Here is a 25,682-nt window from a genome sequence, read left to right as displayed (position 1 = left end):
AGATCTGTACTTTTAAAGATAGGATTGTGGTCAGGGAGGGAGGTAGAGGGAGGGAGGAAGAAAGAAGGAAGGATTTGTGGTTCAAACTTGTAAGAACAGATCTTACACTTTATCTTAACCAAATGGCTTCAGAACTCAATCTTTTAATTTCTCATATTCTGATTTAAGTCTTAGAGCTAGAAATCCCATCAAGTATCACTCAAGTTTTATTGCTGATATGCCACACAGCTGCCATTCTCAGACTGACATTTTAATTTTTTCACTTTTAAAAGAAATTCCCATCTAACAAGAAATGCTTTCTGATAATCTTGGTACATAGATTATGAAACAGGCAAGAGAAAAATAATCAACAAACAAACTGGTAATACCTTGATATACTCAATCCACTGCTGTAAGAGAACCTGAACTCCTCCCCGAACTCTACTGAAAAGCTGATACAGGAGAGACAAATCTTGAATTCGGTTTTCATCAAGGAGGCTATTTAAACCTGGTTTGAAATATTTTGGTATTAAAATAGGAGAATCAAAAAGTAAATAAAATTGACGTGCCACTTCAATAAAATGTTAAGTTGAAATTACTATTGTGATACTGGTGTGAACTATAACTAGAATTTATGTGAGTAAATTCAGAGTATCCTGTAATATCATTAATGTTTAGAAGTTCTTGGCTCTACATGCTAAAAACAAAACAGCAACAACAACAACATGTATGAATGTTTTTCCTGCATGTATGTGCACTGTGTACATGCCTGGTACACACAGAAGATAGAAGAGTATTATATCCCCTGAAACTGCAATTCCTAATGGTTGAGAGTTGCCATGTGGGTGCTGGGAATTAAATTTGAGTCCTCTGCAAAAGCAACAAGTACCCTTAACTACTGAGCCATTTCTCCAGCCCTAGTAACCTGTTATTTACAAATTACAAATTACCTTTCTGAAGAATTGCTGTTAAGTGTTCACCTAGAAGTTGTTTTTCAACAGAAGCAATTAGTGACTTCCTAAAGGGGAGAAAAACAGAATTATTGAGATTTGACCTTGAAAATTTAAAGCTTCTAGGAAAAAAAAATCATTTTACATTAATTTTGCCATTTCTATGCCGTGTGTCAAAATATTTTACATTATGCCTAAAGGAAGAAAAGTAATGTATTTCAGAATTTGCTCAAAGTAATGATCTCCATGGTCTTGCTGAGCCTAGTATTTCTTTTCCAAGTTTCTCTGCTTTTTACTAAAGTGAAACAGTTATGCTGCTTAATTGAACCACTTGGTTGCTGAGATTTAGAAAGTACAGAAGCAGTTTCTCTCTGAACACCCACTCCCTGAATTTTAATCAGTCTAAGATTTTAAAAGCCGGGCATGGTGATGCATGCCTATAATCCTAGAACTTGGGAGGACCACAAGTTCCAGGGCAAGTTGGGTTTTAGTGAAACTCTGACTCAAAAAACACCAAGTTTTAAAGATCCAATCAACCTCTAATACTACTTTAAAATTACACACTAAACACACACCAAACCAATAATCAAATGCTTGATTAAATCTAATTAGCCAGGAAACTTGAAGTTCACATTATGAAAACAACTGTTAAAGACTCAATCATACCTGAAAATTGTTACAAGTTTAAGATGCCTAAAGTGCTTTATCAACAGTTTTAAGACTATTAGGCTGAGCATGTAATACTTACTGGGTGGTCTGATCTAAGTAAGTAATAAGTCTGTCTGCTTCTTCTTCTAGGCGTTTATTAACATGATGAAGATACTCAGGAACCTACAAAGATAGTTTTTTATATTATTGTTTTCCTCCCCATAAATCATTCAGAAAATGTCAAGTCCAAAAGATCCAGGGAAGAGCCCCATCAAATGTGACAGGGGAGAATCATATGTAAAATTAGAGGTAGAGTTTATGATCCAGAATTCTGGCCTTTAAGGAGAGAGAAGAGAAAGGAGCACCTAAGTGAGAGAAGAGCATTACAATGTTGGGAATATAAATACAAACGGAAGTTTGTGTTCTACAATGTAATGTCTACTGTAAGAGACAGTGGATTCATTAATCATTTTAAAATACCTCTCTTTCTTGCATTAACTTCTGACCTTCAGCTGCATAAAGCCGATTAGTTTCTTGCAAAAATCGTTGTTCAAAAGAGTCTTGGTAAATCTAGGAGAGGGAAAAAAACCCAAAAGTATTTGCTTATTCATTAACTATTTACTTAATGACTTCCATCAGAACTCTATCTGAACAACACTGTGTATTTCAGACATCAAACTATGAACAGTAATCAGATTTGTAGGTAGTGCTGTGAGTGTTAAGTGCAACTTACTTGCAAATCAGACAGCATACTTAAAAGGCTTCGAAGTAAACTTCTATCAATTGCTTCACCATTCCGCTCTCTCTCAATCAAGAGAAGGATGCCATCAATTGTTTTTGTCTGGACTTTTTGATCACTTATAATATGAGCCCTAAATAACTCTAATCCCATGTCCCTAAAATTAAAAACAAGAAAGTATTATCTGAACTGGCAATACCATATATAAACAGGCAGAATTAACTTATCACATGTTAACTGTGTGGCCTCAGACTTCGAAGCAGTAATTATAAAAAGGATAAAATCCACATTTAATTTTGAATAACATTATTAGATTAAAGCATATAGGAAATCCATTTTGTCTTAAATGAGAACTGAAGCTGAATTCCTGGATTTCTCTGTAACTAGGTTTTAGTGTCTCATTTCCTCTGGTGGTGATCTTAGTGAAATCAGAAATAAAATTAGTTCAAAGATAAAATACTTTCCACTATACTGGCATTGAGCAGCTTATTTAGTCATTCATAAATGGCTTCAAAACTCTAAAATCAGTACATTACAGTGACTACTGTAGGTATATGCTAAGCACCTGCTGAAGGACCAAAACATTATGCTATCTTATTTTCACAAACAAGACTTTTAGTATAATGCCACAAGAAAAATAAAAGAGCAAAATGCTATTGATCATCAGCAGCAAGATTCAGGCACAGATATTCTAGAGTAAACTTTAATCTTCATACCTAATGAAGAAATTTCTTCATATACTATGAGGGAAAGTTAGCTATCTATAGTATTAGAATAGGCAAAACAAAATCCCACAAATGCTAGAATCCAAATGTTAATTTTTAAGAGAATATTCTAAGTACAGCTTGTTCTCTTGTTATAATAATTAAGACTACGATATGTAACAAAATTTTTCATAATAATCTTCTGGCATCCTTACCAAATGGAGGGTAGCATTGAATTCTGAAGAACATAAGTTCTATCCAGAAACAAAAAGATGCTCCTGATCATTATCTGTCAAATAAAAGGAAAAAAAATCAAGCAATTTTTGTAAATTTGAAACTGCAGTATTAGCTCTTAATAAAATGAGAATTTGGAAGATTTATATTAAATAGGCTACTAGGATCCAACTTGCAAATACATACAGCTAGTTGAGAATGTGTCCCATATATTTATCTTTAAACTATTGTATCAATCCGTCTTGTGGTTTCTAAAGAACAGAGAATTAAGATGGTCCTCTGACATCTTTGCTACTTAAATAACTGAAAAGAAAAACTGGAGGAAGGCATGGGGTGTATGCCTATAATCCCAGCACTCAAGAAGCTAAGTAAGACAGAAAGATCTTGAATTTCAGGCCAGGCCAGGTGGTGGTGGCGCACACCTTTAATCCCAGCACTTGAGAGGCAGAGGCAGGCAGATTTCTGAGTTCAAAGCCAGCCTGGTCTACAGAGTGAGTTCCAGGACAGCCAGGGCTACACAGAGAAATGCTGTCTGGAAAAAAAAAAAAAAAAACAAAAAAAAAACAAAAAAAAGAAAGAAAGAAAAAGAAATGAAGTATGTAGTGCTATTTCCAACTTACCATTTGCCTACAATGATTTTGCCAGCATCTATCGATCTTTTTTAGAAAAAGAACACTATCCAATGAATCCATGAGACAGATGTTAAGGATACTTCAAAATGTTTCATATAAGTACCATGTTTAATATAAAAATGTTGTCTTAAATATAGAATACCCCATATACTGATATTAAATAAATACAAATTCTAAAACATAATTCTATTTTTTTAAGCTGCAGAAACAAATTTGATCCCCCTTAACCTATTTTTAAAACTAGTCTCAAATATAACTGAGCATTATGTTTTCTACTTAAGATTTCCCTTAAATGGAAATCTGCCAGGAAATCTGCAAGGTTAATGACAGAAGTTTCACTTAAATAAATACCAGATGAGTCTATTTTGACTCTAATTAACACTAAAAAGTTTTAAAACTTTGTTCTTTCCTTTAGATACCAGGACAAATATAAATCTACCAGCACAGGCATTCCATTTCAAACTGAGCTAAGCAGTGAGAGATAATGAGTAATGAAAAAAAAATTAAGATACTTTGTTGTTTTGAGGGGCTGAAGAGATGGTTCAGCAGTTAGGAGTACTGGCTGCTCTTCCAGAGGGCCTTAGTTAAATTTCTAGCAACCACATGATGGCTCACAACCATCACAACAATGAAGTCTACTACCCTTTTTTCCCTGATGCCTTCTTCCGTCATGCAGGCATACATGTTAAGTAGAACATACATAGAATACATACATAAATGAATGTGACATTTTGTTTTGAAAAGGATATTCTCTGAACTGATGAATCTGTGCTTTGATGTGATCTTCACAGATCTGCCTCAGCTGCTTATATAAATTTGCAGATATCTTGTAAGAACAAAGATTTTCTACAGCCTGCAAGATGAAACAGGTAATTTGTTAGGATAGGAGAGAGTTGCAGTAGGGGTCTCAATGATCACACGAAGTCATTATTTTGTTATACACTGTTATCAGCTTATTGAAAATAAAGTATTTGTCAATTTTAAAAAACAAAAGCATGGCATCAACCCAGGATGCTGATGCAGGAGTATTAGAAGTTTTAGGCTAGCCTAGAAAACTTTTATTTACACACTGACACACACACACACACACACACACGAAAACAGACCAATGTGGGTGAAAAACAAAATAAGTCCACAGTTGTATGTTTATGACTATATTAAAAGTAAAGGCTGAAGGGAATCATTCATGAAGTTCTTCCCCGTGAAGATATCCAATTCAGAGCAACTGCTACATAAAAAGCTTTCTTGTTCCAAATAATTTTCATAAGCAGAACACCACTAAATTTAAAAATACTTCACCTATTTTGTATGTATGACATGGGCCAGAAACGACTACTATAACTCAATTAAAACTTATAGTTCCTTGGATATTCCTGAATACAATAAAGTGGAAATTATTGCTAGCAGTATTTAAATCAGTATGTTAATACCATGTAATATCAGTAAATAAATACCATGACATTTTCTCTAATTTTTCAGTTTATAAATAGTTGAAATAGGAATTGCAATTTGGGCTTAGTGGTAGAATAGTTGCCTATCCAGCTTGAAGCCCCAGAATCCATACTCTGAACAACAAAATGAATATATTTTTACTGAACAACAAAATGAATATATTTTTACTTCATTAGGATACTTGAATTTATCCTCAAATTAACAAGTTCAGATTTTGTGTTTCTTATTATGGGTATCAAAAGCCTTTCAAGTTTAAAACAACAGGTATGGTCACTCTAATATTAACCACAATTGGTAACGGCTCAAGTGTAATACCACTCTCAACTCAAAATGGAAGACAAAACCCCATTAAAAAGGAACTGGGAGAGTCCAAACTCTGTTGGTCTAAGTGGAATTTTGTAAACATGTAGCTAGAAGTCACATTGCTAGAATGCAAGTTTATTTTTTTAAATAAAGCTTAAAAACGAATCTCCTTATTCCACTGGAAGAAAACCATCAATCCTCAACAGAAAATAATAGACCCATCAGATTTAACAGCTATGGAGAAATAGGAAAACTGAGTCTTCCCTGAGAAAGATTCAGTTACAGTCCATGTAATAATCTGGGCTTAGGTCACAAATGCTTAAGGATGCACTTATTGATTTCATGTCCTCCTCTATTCCTACTGATCCTAGGTGGGGTGTCCTCCTCCATTTATGGCACTTCTTTTTACTTTATCTTGTTCTTTTTGAATGGCTGACTCATTTTCTTAAGCATGTCTCATTTCCTGCTTAGGTTGTCAATGACATAATGCACACTTAATCTTTTTTACTTTCCCTACTTCTTATTCTTCAATAAATCTTATTTATACTACTTCTTTCTGTGTTCTCCTTTATCTCATAAAACAGTTCTTGACACATCTATTATCTTCTCCCAAAAGATACCACATTTTCTGTTACTATTCAACTGGGTACCACTTCTTCCAAATAAGGTAACTCCTTTCACTGTCACAGGTTTGCCTAATGCTCCCACCCATCACACCTCACTGACTTGTCACAGTATCAATACTCTTGCTTTTTATGTGTATATCTTGTCTCCTTGATTTTGCTTAATGACAGAGTGATCATACAGTCATAAGTTATTTTTTAATACTTTGAGTTTTAAAGTGTGTGTGTGTATGTGATATTACATTACACCCTTCATAATAGAATGAGAAACATAATCAGAAAACTAGAGTGTGAACTAAGTGTTTTTACAGTCATAATCAGAGACATAAAGCTCCCTACCACAGCCTTTAGGAGAGGGAAGTTAGGAAAAGTCTCCAAGTCTCTCAAAGACCCAGAGAGAAGTGGATAAGAGTACTAATGAGAATACTAAGAAACTGAAAACAAAGCTGAGTTTTACATATATCCTCATCTATGCTTAGCTGGAAGACCATAGAGGACTTTTCAAGTGGGCTAGGACTAATAATAGCTCAGTGGCATACTGTTTGCTTAGCATGCATGAGGCCCTGGGTTCACAACCTAGCAACCTAAAAGATGGGGTGTAAACACAGGGTCTTAAAGGTTTTCGAGGTAGTCTGGCATAAAATATAAACATTTAGCAAGCTTTTAACCCTTACCCCTGCAAATCGCAGGTCCTACCCTCCAAAACCCATATATCACATTAAAAACACAGAACAACTTGTTAGGAAAAAATATATAAATACTAAAAGGAATGTAAATGTTTCATTAACAAAAAACAGGAAGAAAAATAAAGAATTACCACAATGTGCTCAACTTTTGTCATAGGCCTAGTAAATTAGGTATTATTTTCCAAACTGTTTGTTTGAGATAAGGTTTCTTTGTATAGCCCTGGCTGTCCTGGAACTCTGTAGTCCAGGCTGGCCTCAAACTCACAGACATGCACCTGTCTCTACACAGTCCAAGTGCTGGGATTAAAGGTGTGCACCACCACCAATCAGCTCATTTTTTCAAACTTTAATATTTAAAGAAAGGAAAACAACTGGCTGGTGAGGTGAGGTGACTCAGGGAGTAAAGGAAGGCACTTGCCAAGCCTGAAGACATGAGTTCCACTGATGAATTCATAAAGTTGTCCTCTAACCTCAACAAGCATTCTATGGATGTGACTTCTCTTCCCCGTCATACACAGAAGCATACAGAATTAAAAAATAAATAAATAATATATTTATAAAAGAGACCTGTTTGTGGTGGTGGCACACCAAGTTCAATAAAACAAGTGACAGCTCATGCTAGTGAAGATATGGAGTCAGGGCTGAATAAGCACATGGGAAGCAGAGGCAGGTGAATCCCTACGAACTCTAGGACAGGCTGATCCACATACTGAGTTCCAGGCCAGCTATAAACATTTTGTGAAAAGAAACCATGTATGGTAACATATTCTTGTAAGCCCAACATTCAGGACCATGAGGCAGAAAAACCTCAACTCTGAAGGACAGCCTGGGCTATACAGTGTAAGATCTTCCCTCACCAAAAGAGAATATACTGTAAAAATTAAATAACATACAGCAATAGAATATAAATTATCTTTTTTTTACATCTAGTAAAAAAAAGGTAAGACAATATATTATATACAAAATAAAACACTAAAAATTTGCAGTTAAGAAATAAATCATAAAATGAAACTTAAAATTGTTTTATATCATTTTTGCACTGTTGTTTAAGTTTCCTCCATTCCATACCGGAGGAAGCTCCTTAAGTAGAAAAAATAACTTCAGGAAGTCCCTGAAACTGACCCAATTTACTAGGCACCTCTCTGACAGAGTGCACAGTAGAAGTTGAAAACCCCTAAGACAGAAGGAAGCTGAGCTGCAAAGACTCAGAGAAACTGAGCTACAAAGACTCTGATACCAGCTCAACTTCCTAGATAGAAGGTGTTTGGAGCAACTGAGGCACCTGGAAAGGATATGTTCCAACCTGTTGAGCAGCCTGTAGGCTGTGTAGTTAGCTGTTCCAGGTTCCCAGCTTTGTGAGCTGTCTGTCAGCCTGGCTTTAGTGATACAGCTGTCTTTGAGACATTCTTGCTCCTGTAAGTAACCCCTCATCCATACATCCCAATAAAACTCATTGGCTCACCAAGCTGAACTTCCTATACTTTAGTCTATTGTGGGTTCCTTATCTAGGGTGAGTAGATGTACTGCAGCTCCCCAGGAAAAGTTTTGTCACACAACACTATGTAGCAAACAATGATTCAGTAAGATAAAAAATTATCAAGGATCTTTATTTTATGTTCACACATTTAAAACATGATTAGGGATTCATTCAAATACAAAGAAATATGCAATAGAATATGATCTTTTAAGTCACCAGTGGGGTAAGTCAGGTGTAGTGCTCATGTCTGTAATCCTACAGTGACACAGGAAGGCTTTCATGAGTTCAAGACCATGAGAGTTCTATGCCAGCCTGGGTATCTCAAAAAAAAAAAAAAAACCAACAAATTTCAAAAATCAAAACAGGGCTGGAGAGATGTACTTCTTGTTCTTGCAGAGGACCCAGGTTTCATTTGGAGCACTCAGAAGACTACTATCTATAATTACAGTTCCAAGGGGATCTAATGCCTGCTTCTGGAGGCTAAGGACATTGTACACATGTAGTATACAGATAAACATGCAGACAAAATACCCAAATATATTAAATTGTAATTATATAAATATTACATAAAAATATAAATTTAATATAATTTATATAAATATAAATTATAATTAAAACAAATGTTAAAATACTACAAAATAAACATGAACAGGTGACAGCAGTTAAATTTTGAGACATTAATAGCTAGTTATCAAAACTGCTAAAAATTTTATTTGTTCTGCTATAACCAGATTCTTTTTTTTTTTTTTTTTTTTTTTTGGTTTTTCGAGACAAGATTTCTCTGTATAGCCTTGGCTGTCCTGGAACTCACTCTGTAGACCAGGCTGACCTCAAACTCAGAAATCAGCCTGCCTCTGCCTCCCAAGTGCTGGGATTAACATGTGTCTGTCCTATTGTCTTTTTAAAACAGTGCTTTAAACGATAATTGTTCCTGAGTTTTAAAATTTCCTTTCTGAAGAACCTTAAAATCTTTTAGAGTGAGGCTGCGGATCTGTCTCAGTACATAGATGATCATCAATTGTAAATTGTGATTACTTAAGAATCTGGTTATAAGCCGGGCAGTGGTGGCGCACACCTTTAATCCCAGCACTTGGGAGGCAGAGGCAGGCGGATTTCTGAGTTCAAGAGTTCGAGGCTAGCCTGGTCTACAGAGTGAGTTCCAGGACAGCCAGAGCTACACAGAGAAACCCTGTCTCGAAAAACCAATAATAATAATAAAATAATAATAAAAGACAGCCGAATGTGGTGGGGTACATACATACCTTTAATTCCAGCACTGTGGGGGAGGGGTGCACAATACCACACAGATGTCTGTGTATTTGAGGCCAACCTACTCTAATTACAATATAATTGTGAATTCCAGGACAACCAGGGCTATATAAAGGGACCGTCTCAAAAAAATGTAATAAATAAATAAAGACAATATGTGCTTATTGAAGCTCTTCTTTAGAAATTAAACATCGCAAAAATAATCTTTTTGAATCAAGGAACATTTACAAAACAAGAATTAAAAACATAAAACAGGGCTAGAGAGATGTGTCAGCGGTTATGAGCACTAACTGCTCTTCCAGAGGTCCTGAGTTCAATTCCCAGCAATCACATGGTGGCTCACTGTAATGGGATCTGTAATGGGATCTGATGCCCTCTTCTGGTGTGTCTGAAGACAGCTACAGTGTACTTATATATTTTTTTAAAAGAAATCTTATAGAACACATAAAACAACTTTAAAATGTGCTTACAAATTTACTGTAACAAAAGCAGTATGGTGCTATGAAAAATATAGGCACTTGTGGCTTTATCTCTTTGAGGGCTGTTTTGAGACAAGGTCTCCCTATATAAACCAGTCTGGCCTTGAAATCAAAATCCTTCTGCCTCTTCAGCCTCTGAAGTGCTGAGGTTACAGGCAGGTCCCACTGTAACTAGGTGCTTGTGACTTTAGGACAAAGAAATACAACTCAACAACAGCAAGTAAACAAGAAAGCAAAAATACACACAAACAACTTATATGTATCCTTTAAACATAAAAGGAAGTAACACAGTCAACATACCAAGAAAGATATCTTCAAATCAAAAACTCAGGGAAAATACTTAAGGTAAATAGGGCTCCTTAATAGCTACAATCAGTATGTTATGAATTTGAAATATACATACAAATACTGCAATTACACAGGCTGTGCACCAGCACTCCCAAATAAAGACTACACACACAAATGGAAACACAGAGCAGCTGTTCCCACAGTTTTTCCCTAAAGTAAGTCAATGCAGCTGCTTTGAAGACTGCTGTTTAATGGGTATTTAAGATGCTGTGGGGTTATTAGTGAAGCAGAACAGCAGTGGAAAATCTACTAAAGAATCAAACATCTCAGTCTGACCTTCCCTGTTCAACCAATAATTTGGGGTGGGTTATTTACATTCTGAGACTCACTCTCCTGGTTAGGAGTGAAGATAAGAACAAATACTTTCTAAGAGTTTCAACAGTGGTTAAACACACTAGAAAATGGATCTGCTTTGTAGGTTATCTATCATACATAGTAAGTATGCAGACCTCATGGACTCTTTTAAAACCTTTCTTACTCTAATTTCTTCTACTTGTTATTTTACAATTCAGGAAGCATGTCTATACTGTGCCCAAAGAGCCAAATGAGGTGGACTGACCCATAAGTAACAGCTTAGTATTGCTCCCAGCTGACAGTTATACTGCATCACCACCTGAATACTGTTGTGTGGTGCATACACTGACTCATTTCATTTTCATAGCAACAGAAACCAGTGATCTCAATTTTATGTAGTACAGATAAAAAGAGCTATACTATGGTTTGTAAAAAATGTGACTAATGCTAACATCAGCTTACTTAAGGTGCTTCATTAAGGTGTTTGTTTTGTTTTCTTATTCCATTTTTTATTAGCAACCAAGTAAGGAAGAAAGGCAGGTACTAGTTTGCCATTTTATAGAGGAGGAAACTAAACCTTAGAGTGTTTATTGTTTGTCAAAGATTAGGATAGCAGCAGTAGTCAAAATTAAATCCCAAATGTGTCTAACTCCTATTCCATCCAGAGTTTAGTCAGAAACGTACTGTACTCACTATACAACTAACACAAAAACTACAAATGCTGATACATCGAACCAACATAATTTCTAATCAGAAGTATTTTTAAATACCAAATGGCTAATGCTGTAAGGGAAAACAACTTCTTCAATTAGCTGTGTTAAAACCAGTGAGGAAAACTCTCTTGGTATCAAGTCTAATGAGTAACTGCTCTTGGCATTATCCTTAACATTTCAACCAAACACTTTTTCAAACAGGAAAAACAAACATGAACCTCAGACTAAGGTGTTGGGCTATAGCTACTGCTCATTTCTGGAGTAAGGTGTTTCTTGTAGACTAGGAGACAGAAGAAGCCCAAGAAAAAAAAGTGCAAAAGCCACTATTAAAAAATGAGTCGGGGGCTGGAGAGATGGATCAGTGGTTAAGAGCACTGACTGCTCTTCCAAAGGTCCTGAGTTCAATTCCCAGCAACCACATGGTGGCTCACAACCAGCTGTAATGGGATCTGATGCCCTCTTCTGGTGTGTCTGAAGACAGCTACAGTGTACTAGTCATATATATAAAATAAAAAAAATAAAAAAAATGAGTCGGGGCTGGAGAGCTGGCTAAGAGGTTAAGAGCACTCACTGCTCTTCCAAAGGTCTTGAGTTCAATTCCCAGCACAACCACATGGTGGCTCACAACCATCTGTAAAAATGAGTCAGGCTGGAAAGTGGCTCAGTAATCTCTACATTTAAAACCACAGCACTGACTGATCTTCCAGAAGTCCCGAGTTCAATTCCCAGTAATTACATGGTGGCTCACAACCATCTGTAATGGGGATCCAATGCCCTCTTCTGGTGTGTCTGAAGACAGGGACACTATACTCATATGGTAAACTAAATAAATCTTTTTTTTAAAAAAGCTTCCTTCGTACAGATGCTTTTAATTTTTTTTTTTTAAAAAAAGAATGAGTCAGGTACAGGACGATGGTGGTGCACATCTTTAATCCTATCGCTTTGGTGGCACACACAGTAAGTTATCTCTGACAGTTCGAGGCCAGCCTGGTCTACATAGTAAGTTCTAAGGCAGCCATGAGAAATCACGAATCCAGAGGAAAAAAAGAAAAAAGAATGAGGTAGGGCCAACAAGAAGGTTCATTAGGAGAAGGTGCTTGGCACTAAACATCACTATGTAAGTCTGATCTTGGGACATACAAGGTAGAGAAAAAGAGGCCAATTTCTGCAAGTTGTCCTCTGACTTCCACATATGTGCTGCAACACAGATGTGAACACACACACACTGTCTGTTTTCTCTCCTCTCTCTTTCATGCAATTTTTTTTTTTTTTTTGGTTTTTCGAGACAAGGTTTCTCTGTATAGCCCTGGCTGTCCTGGAACTCACTCTGTAGACCAGGCTGGCCTCGAACTCAGAAATCCGCCTGCCTCTGCCTCCCAAGTGCTGGGATTAAAGGCGTGCGCCACCAACGCCCGGCTCATGCAATTTTTTAAAATTAAGTTATTTAAAGGAGGGGATGGTGGCAAGATGGGTCAGCAGGTAAAGATACTTACCATCAAGCCTAATAACCTGTATTCAATCCCTGGGACCCATAAGGTAGAAGGAAAGAACTGACTCAGATAAATTGTCCTCTGACCTCCACACATGGCTTGCCCACACATATACACACAGAACAAATAAATGCAATTTCTTAAAAAAATAAGGCAGAAAAAAGGATGCAAGAATGTAAAGAGCTGCATGTCTTGAGGCCTTTCCTATAGGTGGGTAATAGAACTAAACAAGAATTGCCACAACAGAAATGAAATCCTGCAAAAAAAATTTTCTAGGACCTATGCTATAACATTCCAGTCTAGGTCACATCTCTACTATACCAAAATATTAATAAGGCCTTATCAGAACTGTCCAATTATGTATCCCCAGTTCAAGTAACACTATGTGCTATGATCATAAAATAGAAGGCACGATTTAACTCGTAAGTGACCAAAGTCTACTAAACAATGTATTTCAGAAAGTTAAAACACAGGGGGCTGGAGAAATGGATCAGCAGTTAAGAGAACTCTTTCATGACTCAATTTTTTTAAACAATTTTTTTTTAGTAAGATGTTTACGTGAATACACTGTCACTATCTTCAGACATACCAGAAGAGGGCATCAGATCCCATTACAGCTGGTTGTGAGCCACCATGTGCTTGCTGGGAATTGAACTCAGATCCTCAGGAAGAGCAACCAGTAACCTTAACCACTGAGCCATCTCTCCAGCTTCTCATGACCCAAATTTGAATCCCAGCACGCATGTCAAACGCTCAAAACTGCATATAATTCCAGCTCTAGAGGGAACCAAAGCCTTTGAACTCCAAGGGCACTTGCACTCATATATTTGTAGAAGTGTGTACACACACGCACACAGACACACACAAAATCAATCTTTAAAGAAAGCAAAATACAAATGCATTCCATGTCGACTTATGTTAGTAAAATGTGGTTTTACATACCTGGTAGAGTTCTTCTAAATTGTACTTAATTGAAGTACTATTCTGAATGGCTTCCACTGCTTCTTTTAACTTTTGCCATGTCTCATCTGTATAGTTTTCTGGTAATTTAGGCTTATCTAAATAATATGCAAAAAAAATATTAGAAAAATATTAAGGATATAGTAATCAAAGAACTATAAAACAGTACTGCTATTTTAGGATCTTTTTAGTACCTAAATATTAAAGTAACCATGGTATTTAAAAGTTCAATATAAACAAAATTTAAAATGCCAAAATACTGTTAAGTCATTTTGACACACCTATAAAAATTGAAGGTAAGCTTTACTCTCCTATAGATTGTATTGTTTCAAAAATAAAAATTTGGGAATGACAGATAAAAACAGCAGTTCTGATCTTGTTTTATCATGTGTAAAACAGAAGCTGACATGAATCTTGTAGGAAAGATTTAAAATACTGAGTATGCACTATGTGAAAAGTATTTTAAAAACTTCGTAGAAATTGTCTCAAAAATAAAATACCACAGGGAATATTAGCAACCCTACTTTACAATTAAAGAAACTGAGCCTGGAACTCATTTGGTAAGCTTGCCCAAGGTCACCATAACTAGTCAATGGCAAAGCTGGAATTCCAATTCAGGTCTGTTTGACTGCCTAATGTATGCAGCTATCACAGAAACAGAACAGTTCTTAGTTTTAGAGGAGCAGAATAAAAATTAAAACAAAACAAAAATGAACTAATACCTAAATGACTCCAGAACCTATGCAGCATTTTCAGAATGGAAAAAAAATTTAATCTAGACTTTAAACTTCACTCATCATTGATAAGTTTACACAAATTAAAGATTTCAAAGGCCTTAATGCCTTCAGGAGAAAGAAAAATAAAGTCTCTGAAATCAATATGCAAATGAAATTAGGATCACAACTCATTTTTTGAAAAACCCTTCTCTATTACGTTGGTTAGAAACAATGAATGAATGAATTTGTAAATACAGTTCATATTCACTTTAGAAAGCTGTACTAATAAATCAGAAAGAATATAACACTCTTGAGAGCATGAGTATGGAAAGACGGTCATATAAAAAAGGGTTAAAAATAAACAATTCTATAACCCCCTACTTGAGACAGGTAGCACATTCCCCTTTTTCACATCAACATTTCAACTGCAGGCAGAGTAATCAAATCTCCGCATGCTAATATAACAGGCACTGCCTTCAGTTCATTCATTCACTAGCATCTAATTACCTGCACAAGCTGAGGAGGGTGAAAAAAATAAATCAGAAAAACAGAAACACATTCAACAGATGAGAACTTAACTCAAAATAATTTTAAATGCTGAATTTCTACTTTCACTGATGCATACATCACACTCCCAATCAGTAATTTCAAACACAACAGTATGCATAAATTTTCTAATTATCTGCAGGTCAATACTTGAGAGCCCATTCTAGTGAGGAAAGATGGAGTTAACTGTTTCTATCTTTAGTGATAGAGTCACTACTTCTCTGTATAATGTATAAACACAGCAGTTTTGATTTTCAGACCTTACCTTTGGAATGAATTGCAAAAACCCAAAAGACGTTTCAAATACAGTACTCTACACTAAGAACCTAACCATAAATCTCATTTAAACATGAACCTGTCGCCCATGCTACCTGCATTTTTTAGGGACTGGAGTATGTGGCCTATAAAAATAAAAATCTCAGTAGTGCCAAAGGCTCACGATGCACCTGAGATGGACCTCATTAGAAAACAAGTTTCTCACCAGTAAAATCTGTATCAACCATACAGTCATGTGGTAAGAATAGCAGATCAGATAGAATGGGACAGACCTCAAATATATTCCATGGAAACACTCAAAGAGTATGGTTCACAACAAGGACACAAACACCTCAGGAAATAAAAGAACCCTCCACCAAAAATAGGACCTCCCTTCCACTCATTGATTACGCATAAAACATCAGGAGACCTCTATACTGTTCAATATATTAACATAAACAGCACACATGTGACTGCTCAAGTGCCAAATTTTTAGTTAAGTGATTATGGATTTTGGCCTTGGTTACCTTTAAAGTTCTTGATCACTAACTTCTTAGCTGAGCCAGGCTTGCTGTTAGTAAAGCTAGAGACCGTGGTAGAAGATTTAGCCAGGCCGTTTGCATGGTGCACTGAAGCCACTGAAGAAATTAATATACTCTTAGTTTTAAGTTGCTGTTGCTGCTGCTGTGAGGTTGCAGCAGTTGGCGATGATGAGGAAGATGAAGAGGAAGATTCCTCAGCCATTTTCGTATCAAACCCTACCAACTCCAAGGTGTCTTCAAAACGCAGTTTCTTCTGTATAGGTACGTGGCTGGAACTGGCCACTGGAACCCCGACGCAGAAGGACGAGGTTGAAGGGGATGCCGAATCTCTGGGTTGTGGAGGGGTGGAAGAGGAAGAGGTGGAATCAAAGTCTTCTCTCTCGTTACTACTGTTACTGCTGCTACTGCTGCTGCTGTTTAACTTTCTCTTCTTGGCAGAGGTGGGCGGAGTGGTGCTGGTATTACCATCAGTGGCAGATCTGACCTCCTGAGCAGCAGCAGAAGCAGCAGAGGGATTGGGGGAAGAAAAACCTGTTGGAAACATGAAAATAGCGGGGTCAACAGGCAGAGGAGCATCAAAAGCCTACGTTTATGTGCCTGCCTGCTTGTAGGAGAGGTGGCAATGCTGGAGGGGGAAGGGAAGAAAGAGGAGAAACACAGAGGACGGGAAGGAAAGTGGGGGGGGCACGCCGGGGGAATGGGAGGGCTTGGGAAGGCGGATAGGCTGACACAGGCAGTGAACAGAACGGGGCGGGGGGGGGGGGCGAAGGAGGCAGACAGGTAAACAGCCCTGCCGTCCCCCCTCCCCTGCTTTTCGTCCTCTCTTCCCCACTTTCTGCAGGAGCGACTCAGCGAGAGGAAGAAGCTTGCAGCTCCTCCTCCTTTTCTCCCTCTCTCAGGGAGGGGAGCTGCAGGGCTGGAGGGGGGAGGGGGAGTGAGCCTAGGCTTGTTATTGTCAATAGCACAAGAGGCTAAAGATGGCGCCACTTCCGGTCACGCGGCGCCCGTGGAGAGGCGGCGTCACCCTCGCGGAGTGGGGGGTGGAGAGGAGGACCCGAGCGGCCTGGGAGGCGGGGGCGCCGACTCACCGTGGGGCGGCTTGAAGCGCCTGGAACGCTCGCTCAGGGCAGCTCGCTAGGGCTCCCGTTCCCTCACCCCTTCCCTGCCGGCACCCTCCCCACCGGGCTCCCTCACCATCAGCCACCCGTTCCTTAAGGGTCCCGCGGGGAGCTTCGCGCCACATCGCTCTTACCGGAAGTGCCTGGGCAGACACTTTTCATAGCTCCCAGATCCTGAAGCCCCCGGGTCCGCCGGACTTGAGGTGGGGGGGGGGGGGGAGGGAACACGGGGAGGAAAAAGGAGGGGGAGGGGGGGGGGGGGGGGGGCCTGGGGGCCCCCTTGGGGCCCCTTAGTGGGGGGTTCTGGGAACGTGCGGGGGGGGGGGGGTTGGGGTGGGGGGGGGGGCGGGAGAAGAAGCGGGAAGCCTCCGGTGAGGCAGAGTAGGTGGTGCGGGCTAGGGGCGGGGTAAACTATCTAGGGAAAAGAGGAGGGTGGGAAGAAAAAGTAAGGGGAAGGGAAACTTTAAAAGATGAAGGACTAATGAGGAGTTGTAAGGCCAAGGGAGGAAGCCTAAATAAGAGGAAAACCTAAGCATGCCCACTGCTAGAGAGGACTATCACTTCGTTCAGGGAGCGGAGAAGGCTAAGCTAGGAGGCAACTTTTTTACTCAGTGCAGCAACACGATCTCTCAGTTTTGTCTGTAACACAACATCCCACAGGGCCCGCATTTTGATTGCCTCAATAATAACAGCTGTAAATTCTGTTACCTTTCTACCAAGAGCATTTTCTAAGATTACTGGCAAAAGTAGAGGTGCATTCGAGGGCCAAGTAGCCCCATCCAGCACAATTTCAGGGTCCACCCCTCCTCCCACCCTATCAGTCAGAAATCTGTAAACCAAACAAAGCTAAGACTCACTTCATTTACCAATTCTCAGCTTAGAGACACTATTGGCAAGTCTGTTGCCCTATCAGTGTGTTCCATGAGACCAAGTTTTACATATGATTATTGATAAAAAAGAAAAACCTCAGAATTTAAATTTTAGCAATAAGCTCTGTAAAGTCTTATTTTTAAAAAAAAACTTAATCTGCGGGATTTTTTTTTTAGACAGAGCACTGGCAAATACCTGTCATTCCAGCGCTCTGGAGGCTAAGGCTGAAGTAGAGCTAGTTTGAGGCCAGGCTGTGCTGCACACACTCAAAAACAACAAAAAAAATAATCTTAGGGCATTCTCAGCAGGAGAGACAAACTCAAAACTACAGTACCAACATACTGCTCATTGTAACTGCAGACACAGTAAACAGCTTGTGTGGAAAGAGTGCACATGCCGGATACTACCCCAGATAACGACCTCTGAAAAGGCATTGAGGGATAAAAACACTCAAAACCAATTTCCCTAATATTCTTGTTTAAGTCTAGAAATGTCTGTGGAGAAAAGCACAAATGAGAAAGTCAGGGTAAGATAAACAATATATATCCTCAACAAATGGGAGGAGAAAGGAGAGAGAGAGTAACTATAATCCTCAGCTATAAAAGGTTTTTATCTAATTTTTTATGTAACGTGCAATGAGACTATAAGATAGGATGTCAGGTTAGAAGTATGGAAAATAACGCTTCAAAAGTGCCTTGGACCTCAGTGTGGTTCTACATGCTTTTAATTCCAGTATTTTGGAAGGAGAGACAGAAGGATTGCCAGTTTGAGTTCGAGACCAGCCTAGGCTACATAACAAGACCCTATAAAAAATGTTTGTTACACCAAACTTTGAAGTCTACTATGTAGGAAATGGTAGACAGCAAGACTAAGCAAGCTAGGCTTTCGTACTCAGAGAATTGACAGGCTTGTGGATAGAGTAAGAGCAGCTTTGTAAGGTAAATAAATAAGACCTTTGCAAATAAATCACATTTCTAGTGACTACTCCTTTATATCCTCAGAAGCCCTTAACGTGCAAATTTTCCTGGAAAGTTGCCATTTTAAACTGGGCACGTTGGCTCACACTTGTAATTCTAGCACTTAAGAGGCTGAGTCAGGAGGACTGCCTTGAGTTTAAAGCCAGAATAGGCTCTAGAGACCCTATCGTTGAAGGCATGCCAAGAAGCTCTAAGGAATTTAGGCTACAGGGCCACGAGGAAGAAAAACAACCATGAAAGGAAGAAAAACAGTAGGCCAGAGAGATGACCTGGGGAAAGAATTCGTATTTCAATACATTCTCCGCGTTTGCTAAAGGTCGCCCTTTCCCCAGAAAGGATAAACTGCCAGACCTCCAGGGAGGTGAGGAATCCCAGGAGCCCCACCCCCAGCAGCTGTGGACTGGGTGTGGTTAAGTGTTTCCGGCCAGATTTGAACTTATTTGGTAGCTCAGGTAGACTGTATTGCAGTTCTGCCTCAGGCTTCCAAGCCTGCTTACTTGCTGAATCACGTACTTCTGGAAATTCTCCAAGAATTATTCCTGAGGTTTACGGCAAAAATAACCTTTTCCTTAAAATGACTAATAATTATCTTTCTTTTGACATAACCTGATTTTGTGCCAGGTCAACCCTTATATATTTAGCATATTTTAATAAGAATATGAATTTTATTTTTTTTTAAATTGGATATTTTCTTTTCTTTTTTTTTTCGAGACAGGGTTTCTCTGTGTAGTCCTGGCTGTCCTGGAACTCACTCTGTAGACCAGGCTGGCCTCGAACTCAGAAATCCGCCTGCCTCTGCCTCCCAAGTGCTGGGATTAAAGGCATGTGCCACCACCTCCGGGCGATATTTTCTTTTATTGACATTTAAAATGTTAATTTTTTTCTTAAGTGTACATTTTGTCGCACAACTTAAATAGGACTGTGTAATGAGAGGGCTGAATTTTGTTATTAGACCCTCAGACCAAAGAGAAAAAAATATGCTTTATGAAATGTCTTTTGGGCCTTTCTTTGCTACAGAGTGAGTTACAGGACAGCCGGGGCTAGAAACTCTGTCTGGAACCCTTAAGGGGGGGGAACTTTAGCCGGGCAGTGGTGGCACAGGCTTCTAGTTGCAGCACTTGAGAGTCAGAGGCAGACGGGTTTCTGAGTTCGAGGCCAGTCTTTGCTACAGAGTGAGTTACAGGACAGCTAGAACCTGTCTCGAAAAATCAAAAAATAAATAAAATGCATTTTTCACTAAGGTGCACACCTTTTAATTAAAGATCTTAGGAGGCAGAGGCAGCTGGATCTCTATGAGATCAAGACCAGCCTGGTCTACACAGCAAATTCTAGGCTAGCCAGGGCATATATACAGCAAGCATTAACATGAAGTCCTACATTTTGTTTTTAGTTATGAGGAGACCAGAAAGGTCTACCTGTGGCTCTCTACAGCCCCTCCCTACTCTTAGGACTCTGTATATGATGGTTTGATACGCCCCAAATAGGTTTTTAAAAGAATATTTATCTATCGGTATGTATGTGCACCTGAGAGTATGTGTACCACATGTGTGTGTGTGAAAGAGCCTGCTGATATTAGAAGAGGCCATCAAATCCCCTGGGACTGTAGTTACATGTAGAGCCTTCATATAGGTGCTAGGAATCTAAATTAGGTACTCTTAATTCTCTGGGCCATCTCTCCATCCCCTAAAATACATTTTAAGGTTGAATTCACTGAACTCACAGTAGTCAAGATGTGTAACACAGAAAAACACACAAATGCTGGGTGGTGGTGGCACACACCTTTAGTCCCAACACTCAGGAGGCAGAGGCAGGCAGATCTCCAAGTTTGAGGCCAGCCTGGTTTACAAAGCAAACTCCAGAACAGCCAATACCACACAGAGAAACCTTGTCACAAAAAAGGGGGGGGGAGGAAGAAGAGGAGGAAGAGAAAAGAAAAAGAACAAGTATAGCCAATAATACTAAACAACACCAGTTTGGGCACTTGAAAACATGTTCTACATATAGAACATCTTGCATCTTGGGAGTTCAACTCATTACCTCAGGAACCTCTACTGTACTTTACAGTGTTGTCAGATGAGGCACCGTTATTATGGGCAGTCTTTTAAGCAACTTTCATTTATAAAAACAAATATATGCATACAGGAAAATATAAAGAAAAACTAGGTTTTTCTATTGTTCATTCCCTTATTTCTATTTCTGTATTATGTAATTCTATGTAGTACATTATGTAAATTTTATATATATATATATATTTTGTTTGTTTGTTTTTTGTTTGTTTTTTGTTAGGTTTGTTGGGTTTTGTGAAATGAGATGGTCTCACTTTGTAAACCAGGCTAGTCTTGAATTCACAGCCATTAACCAGCCTCAGCCTCCTGCAGCTCAGATTATAGATGTGAGCCACCACACTTGGCTGTCTCCCTTTTTTGATTATAGAGGTTCTCCAAGATACTTGGATTCACACCCTCTTCAGACAAATCATAGCAGATTTTGCTATTAGACAGACAGTTCTAGTTTTGTTACAGTGCATGTGGGATTGTCCTTGAAAATAGGAGGTTGCATGTTCTGGAGAAAGCTGAATGTCCCTGAAGCAAGTATTAAGAATATGTGAGATACAGAAAAGTGTTTAAAATTAGGAATTACTATGGTGAGTTGCACTGATGTCTTCTCCTGTACTTCCAGTTTCAGGCTTAAGAATTCAAGAGTCAAGCTGAATGATAGGGATTGTAATCAAGGTTTCATGCCAAATGTGTGTGTGCTATCCCTTTAAGTTACCCAGCTTGGTAGACACCTTGTTACCCTACAAAGTTCAAGGGCTTGCATGGCAACAATACACATGCAGCTAAGTTCTTCTGCAAGACAGCTGGATAGAAACTCTATGAGATAGAAGAGTACACATCTTAAAGTTGATGTTTTCCGATTATAAACATTCAAATATAAATTTCTACCCCAAATTGCAGGAGGATCTTGCAATTGAGGCCAGCCTAGGCTAAGTGGGCCTCCAGCTCAAGAAGCATAGTGTAGAGATGAAGGAACACTTGGAGCTCTAGTATTTGGAAACCAGAGGCAGAAGGATCAGGGAGACCACAGCCAGCCTCCGCAATACAGAAAATTTCTAGTCAGCTTAGGCTATGTGATACTCTGCCCTAAAATAAACCTAGAATCATAAGAATCAAAAGCACAAAGCCAATCATGGTGGGGCATGACTTTAGTCTCAACTCAGGAGGCAGAGGCAAATGGATGTCTTTGAGTTAGAGGCCAGCCTGGTCTACAGAGTAAGCTCCAGGACAGATAAGGCTATTAAACAAAGAAAATTGTCTCAAAAAAACAATAAGAATAAAAATAACATAATTAATGACCACAATCCACTATTTCAGATAAAGCTCTTAAGAAGATAAATGTAATACATAAAAACAATAAAATGAAGGACTGTGTACTTCAAACATTTGAACCTTTAGTCACTCAAGTCAGTCATGGCTGAGGATCACTGGAAATGTAGATTTAGGAATTGAAAGCACCAGGCCATTCTCCCTGAGGATTTGATGTTGGGGATAGACTAGCCAAAGGTTAACTTTCCCTATGGTGAAGCCAAACACGTGTTTACTGTGGAGTTGCTGGGCCCCATTTATACTTCTGCTCACTTCATCAATGACTCTCACAATCCTCCACCCCCTGCTTTAATGTTTGCTCTTATAATGTTCAGTGTTTTTGTCTCACAAACAAGGCCAGTTTAAATTTAAATCAGCTGTTCCTCTGACTTCACAAAAGGATTACCTAGAGAGGTTTGTTTTGGGTTTTGTTTTTGTTTTTTAAGTCTTCGGCTGGTAGAGCACTTGCCTAGCATGTATGAAGCCCTAGGTTTTATCCCTACTAGTAGCACAAAAGAAATGCTCTAGCATGATGGACTATACCTCAGACTGAACCAAGCTGCTTTTGTGAGTGTGTGAGTGTGTGAGTGTATGTGTGTGTTGTCACAGCAATGAGAAGAATGACTAATATACAGACCAAGTTTTCATGTAGTTCAGGCCCCCGTGAAGAAGATTTGAATATAGCTAGAAATAGACATATCAGCTGTAGAGTGGTATTTGGTTCTAGAGAATCAACTGATCCATTTCATTCCCTGGTTGGACCTTCAGCCAGAGGGAGATAGAAATCAGCTCCAGCTCCTCTTCCACCTCCTGGAAAAATCTAGGTAAATGCTAAACAAACAAACCATGCCTGAGAACCCATTAGGATATGGTCAGAGAGTACACAAAAACAACTCTTGCTCTCAAACTGTTCTCTATTGGCCTAGTGGATGAAGGAGCCAATTACTCCTGGGCAGTCATGAGAGGTGCTGTGCTAGAGACACCTAGCCATGCCTGAGACGGACATAGAGACTGGTGAGAGGAAGTGGAGAAAGGAGTCAAAGATGAGAAATTGAAAGCCTAGCAGCTAGACAGCAAGAATGAAAAGAAGCAGAAACTATCAAGGAAGAATATAGGGAGCACATTTAAACCCGCAGGACACAGGATACAACAGGGCCAAAACATGAAAAGTTAGTAGGACACAGCTTTTCATCCTAACTAGAGTCTGGAAAGCAAAAGAGGGGAAGCAAGGCCACATCTCTGTCACCAGTCTGCTAAGCAATCCGTGGATCCATTAGCACTAACTCTTAGTCATGAATCCTACTTGCTGTTGAAGCTGTGGCCTTACTTGAGTCCAGTGGTTTAGGAATCAAGCTGAGAACTGCAAAGCAGGAAAAGGATAAAAACATTGAAAATAAGTGGACCCGATAGAAGCAGAATGCTGTGCTATTAATGTATCAGGAATCCAGATCAACAAAACCAACTTTTGGAAAACTATGACCAATAGGCCAACTCCAGCTCTTTGCCTGTCCATGTAAATAAAATTTTGTAGGATCATGGCCATACTCATTCCTTTATATTCTCTGTAGCTGTATTTGTGGTAAAACAGGGTTCAGGGTTGTGACAAAGACCATAGCACACAGAGCCTAAATCATATCTAGTAATTTGAGACTAAAAATATTGATCCTGGCACTTGAATATACTAAGGGCTAAAAATAGATTTGAAAACTATTTGGTTGTACTACAAAAGAGAAGGTGATTTAAAGCATGCTGAGGATTTTTTTTTGCATTAGGGATGGATCATTTTAAGGGTTGTGTATATCCATAATAAACACCTAAAACTTTAGGAGATTAAACACAGTATTTGAGAAGCAGAGGTAGGAAGATAGTAAGTGTTGAGGCCAGTCTGAGATGTAGAGCAAGCCCCTTTCTCAAAACAAAAAAATGTTATATTACATTTAACCTGGAGAAGAGCACAGCTTATCTAAGCATATATTGTTTTCAACACCGCACAACAACTAAAACAGTCTATAATGAACATTCCACAGGATATATTTGCAGTTGAATCTGGTCAAATGAAAGGTATATTTAAGAATAGCCGGGTAGTGGTGGCACACGCCTTTAACCCCAGCACTTGGGAGGCTCTCTCTTTTGTAGTACAAAATCTGCAGGCAGATTTCTGAGTTCGAGGCCAGCCTGGTCTACAGAGTAAGTTCCAGGACAGCCAGGACTACACAGACAAACCCTGTCTCGAAAAAACCAAAAAAAAAGAAGGTATATTTGAATTTGTGAGAGATTATCATATAACCCTTCAGACATATGTTGGTATATGACTCCATCTTCTGAGAATTGCTGATTGGTCCACACCCTTACCAATGCAAACTTTAAAGTTCCAAAATGTTATGTGGATTAATTCTCAGTATAAACTAACTAGAGCATAAATGTCCTCTTGACTGTTCTCCCATGATCCCAGGTCCCTCTGGGGAAATGCTCTTTTGTTATCTTAATCATTCACTCACTGTTTAGACACATGGGTACATCATGTAGCTGTGACTAGGTTTTGCTAGTTAACTCACTGTTATCTTCTGAGTTGGCGTCATTCTCTCTTCGTTCTCTAGACCTAGTTGAACGTGACATCCTCTCTTTCCTGGCTGTGAAAAAATAGAAAACTCACTTGTAAGACAGTTTGAAGAAAATCCTCAAAGTGTGATGGACTAATCACACTGTCCCTTTTATTGCCTTTTCTTAAATGTTGGGGATGAACTTCACAGGCTCCTACATTACTATTCATATATTTAATTTTCTTTGTCCATTTAAAGCTAACTTGAAGAATAAAACATGTTTGATTTTTAACTATCTGAAATTGGAAGCACAAATCTAGCGTGCAGTGCTTTGAGCACCTCCTGACTGGAATGCTAAAAATAAATAAACTAACTTAAAATTAAATGACACCCCACAAATCATCTATCTCTAGTGTCTTCATACTTGACAGTCTGATAATTATGTTTCCGTGTGATAGACTAAGGAACAAGAGGATAGGAGAGAGATGATAAGAGGAAGGGGAGGATGTAGTGAGAAATATAGAGGGCATGGGACTACTGAGAAGGCAAGGGAGGGAGGAGAGGGAGAGAGGATAGGAAGAAGAGAGGAGAGTAAAGAAGAGGAAATGTATGGGAAAGAGGCAGGAGGGACACAAAGAAAGAAAAGGAAAGGAAGAAAGGAAGAAGACTAGGAGAAAGGAGAGGTAGATGGGTGAGGATGATAAGAGGAGAGGGGATGGAAAGAGAAGTGTGAGGGAGGGTGAGAAACAATGATAATAGGAGTGTGAGGGAGG

At 38.8% G+C, this 25,682-nt stretch overlaps 1 protein-coding gene across 1 annotated transcript in view; it reads right to left on the bottom strand.

Annotated features, from left to right (window-relative positions):
- Positions 1-16,902, bottom strand: part of Cul4b (cullin 4B) — a 31,760-nt gene extending 14,858 nt beyond the window's left edge. The window contains exons 1-10 of the mRNA XM_028756802.1: positions 16,025-16,902; positions 13,963-14,078; positions 4,636-4,739; positions 3,875-3,944; positions 3,236-3,309; positions 2,311-2,473; positions 2,058-2,147; positions 1,678-1,760; positions 930-997; positions 369-487 (exon numbers count right to left, since the gene is read on the bottom strand). Coding sequence (XP_028612635.1) covers positions 369-487; positions 930-997; positions 1,678-1,760; positions 2,058-2,147; positions 2,311-2,473; positions 3,236-3,309; positions 3,875-3,944; positions 4,636-4,739; positions 13,963-14,078; positions 16,025-16,583 — 1,446 coding nt within the window. The 5' untranslated portion in view covers positions 16,584-16,902. The remainder of the gene's footprint in view (positions 1-368; positions 488-929; positions 998-1,677; positions 1,761-2,057; positions 2,148-2,310; positions 2,474-3,235; positions 3,310-3,874; positions 3,945-4,635; positions 4,740-13,962; positions 14,079-16,024) is intronic.
- Between the last annotated feature and the right edge of the window lie 8,780 nt (positions 16,903-25,682).

The sequence above is a fragment of the Grammomys surdaster genome, unplaced genomic scaffold, assembly GCF_004785775.1.
Source record: "Grammomys surdaster isolate TR1022 unplaced genomic scaffold, NIH_TR_1.0 60, whole genome shotgun sequence".
Lineage (NCBI taxonomy): Eukaryota > Metazoa > Chordata > Mammalia > Rodentia > Muridae > Grammomys > Grammomys surdaster.
Note: the sequence above shows the minus strand (reverse complement) of the source record. Positions and strands in the feature narration are given on the sequence as shown.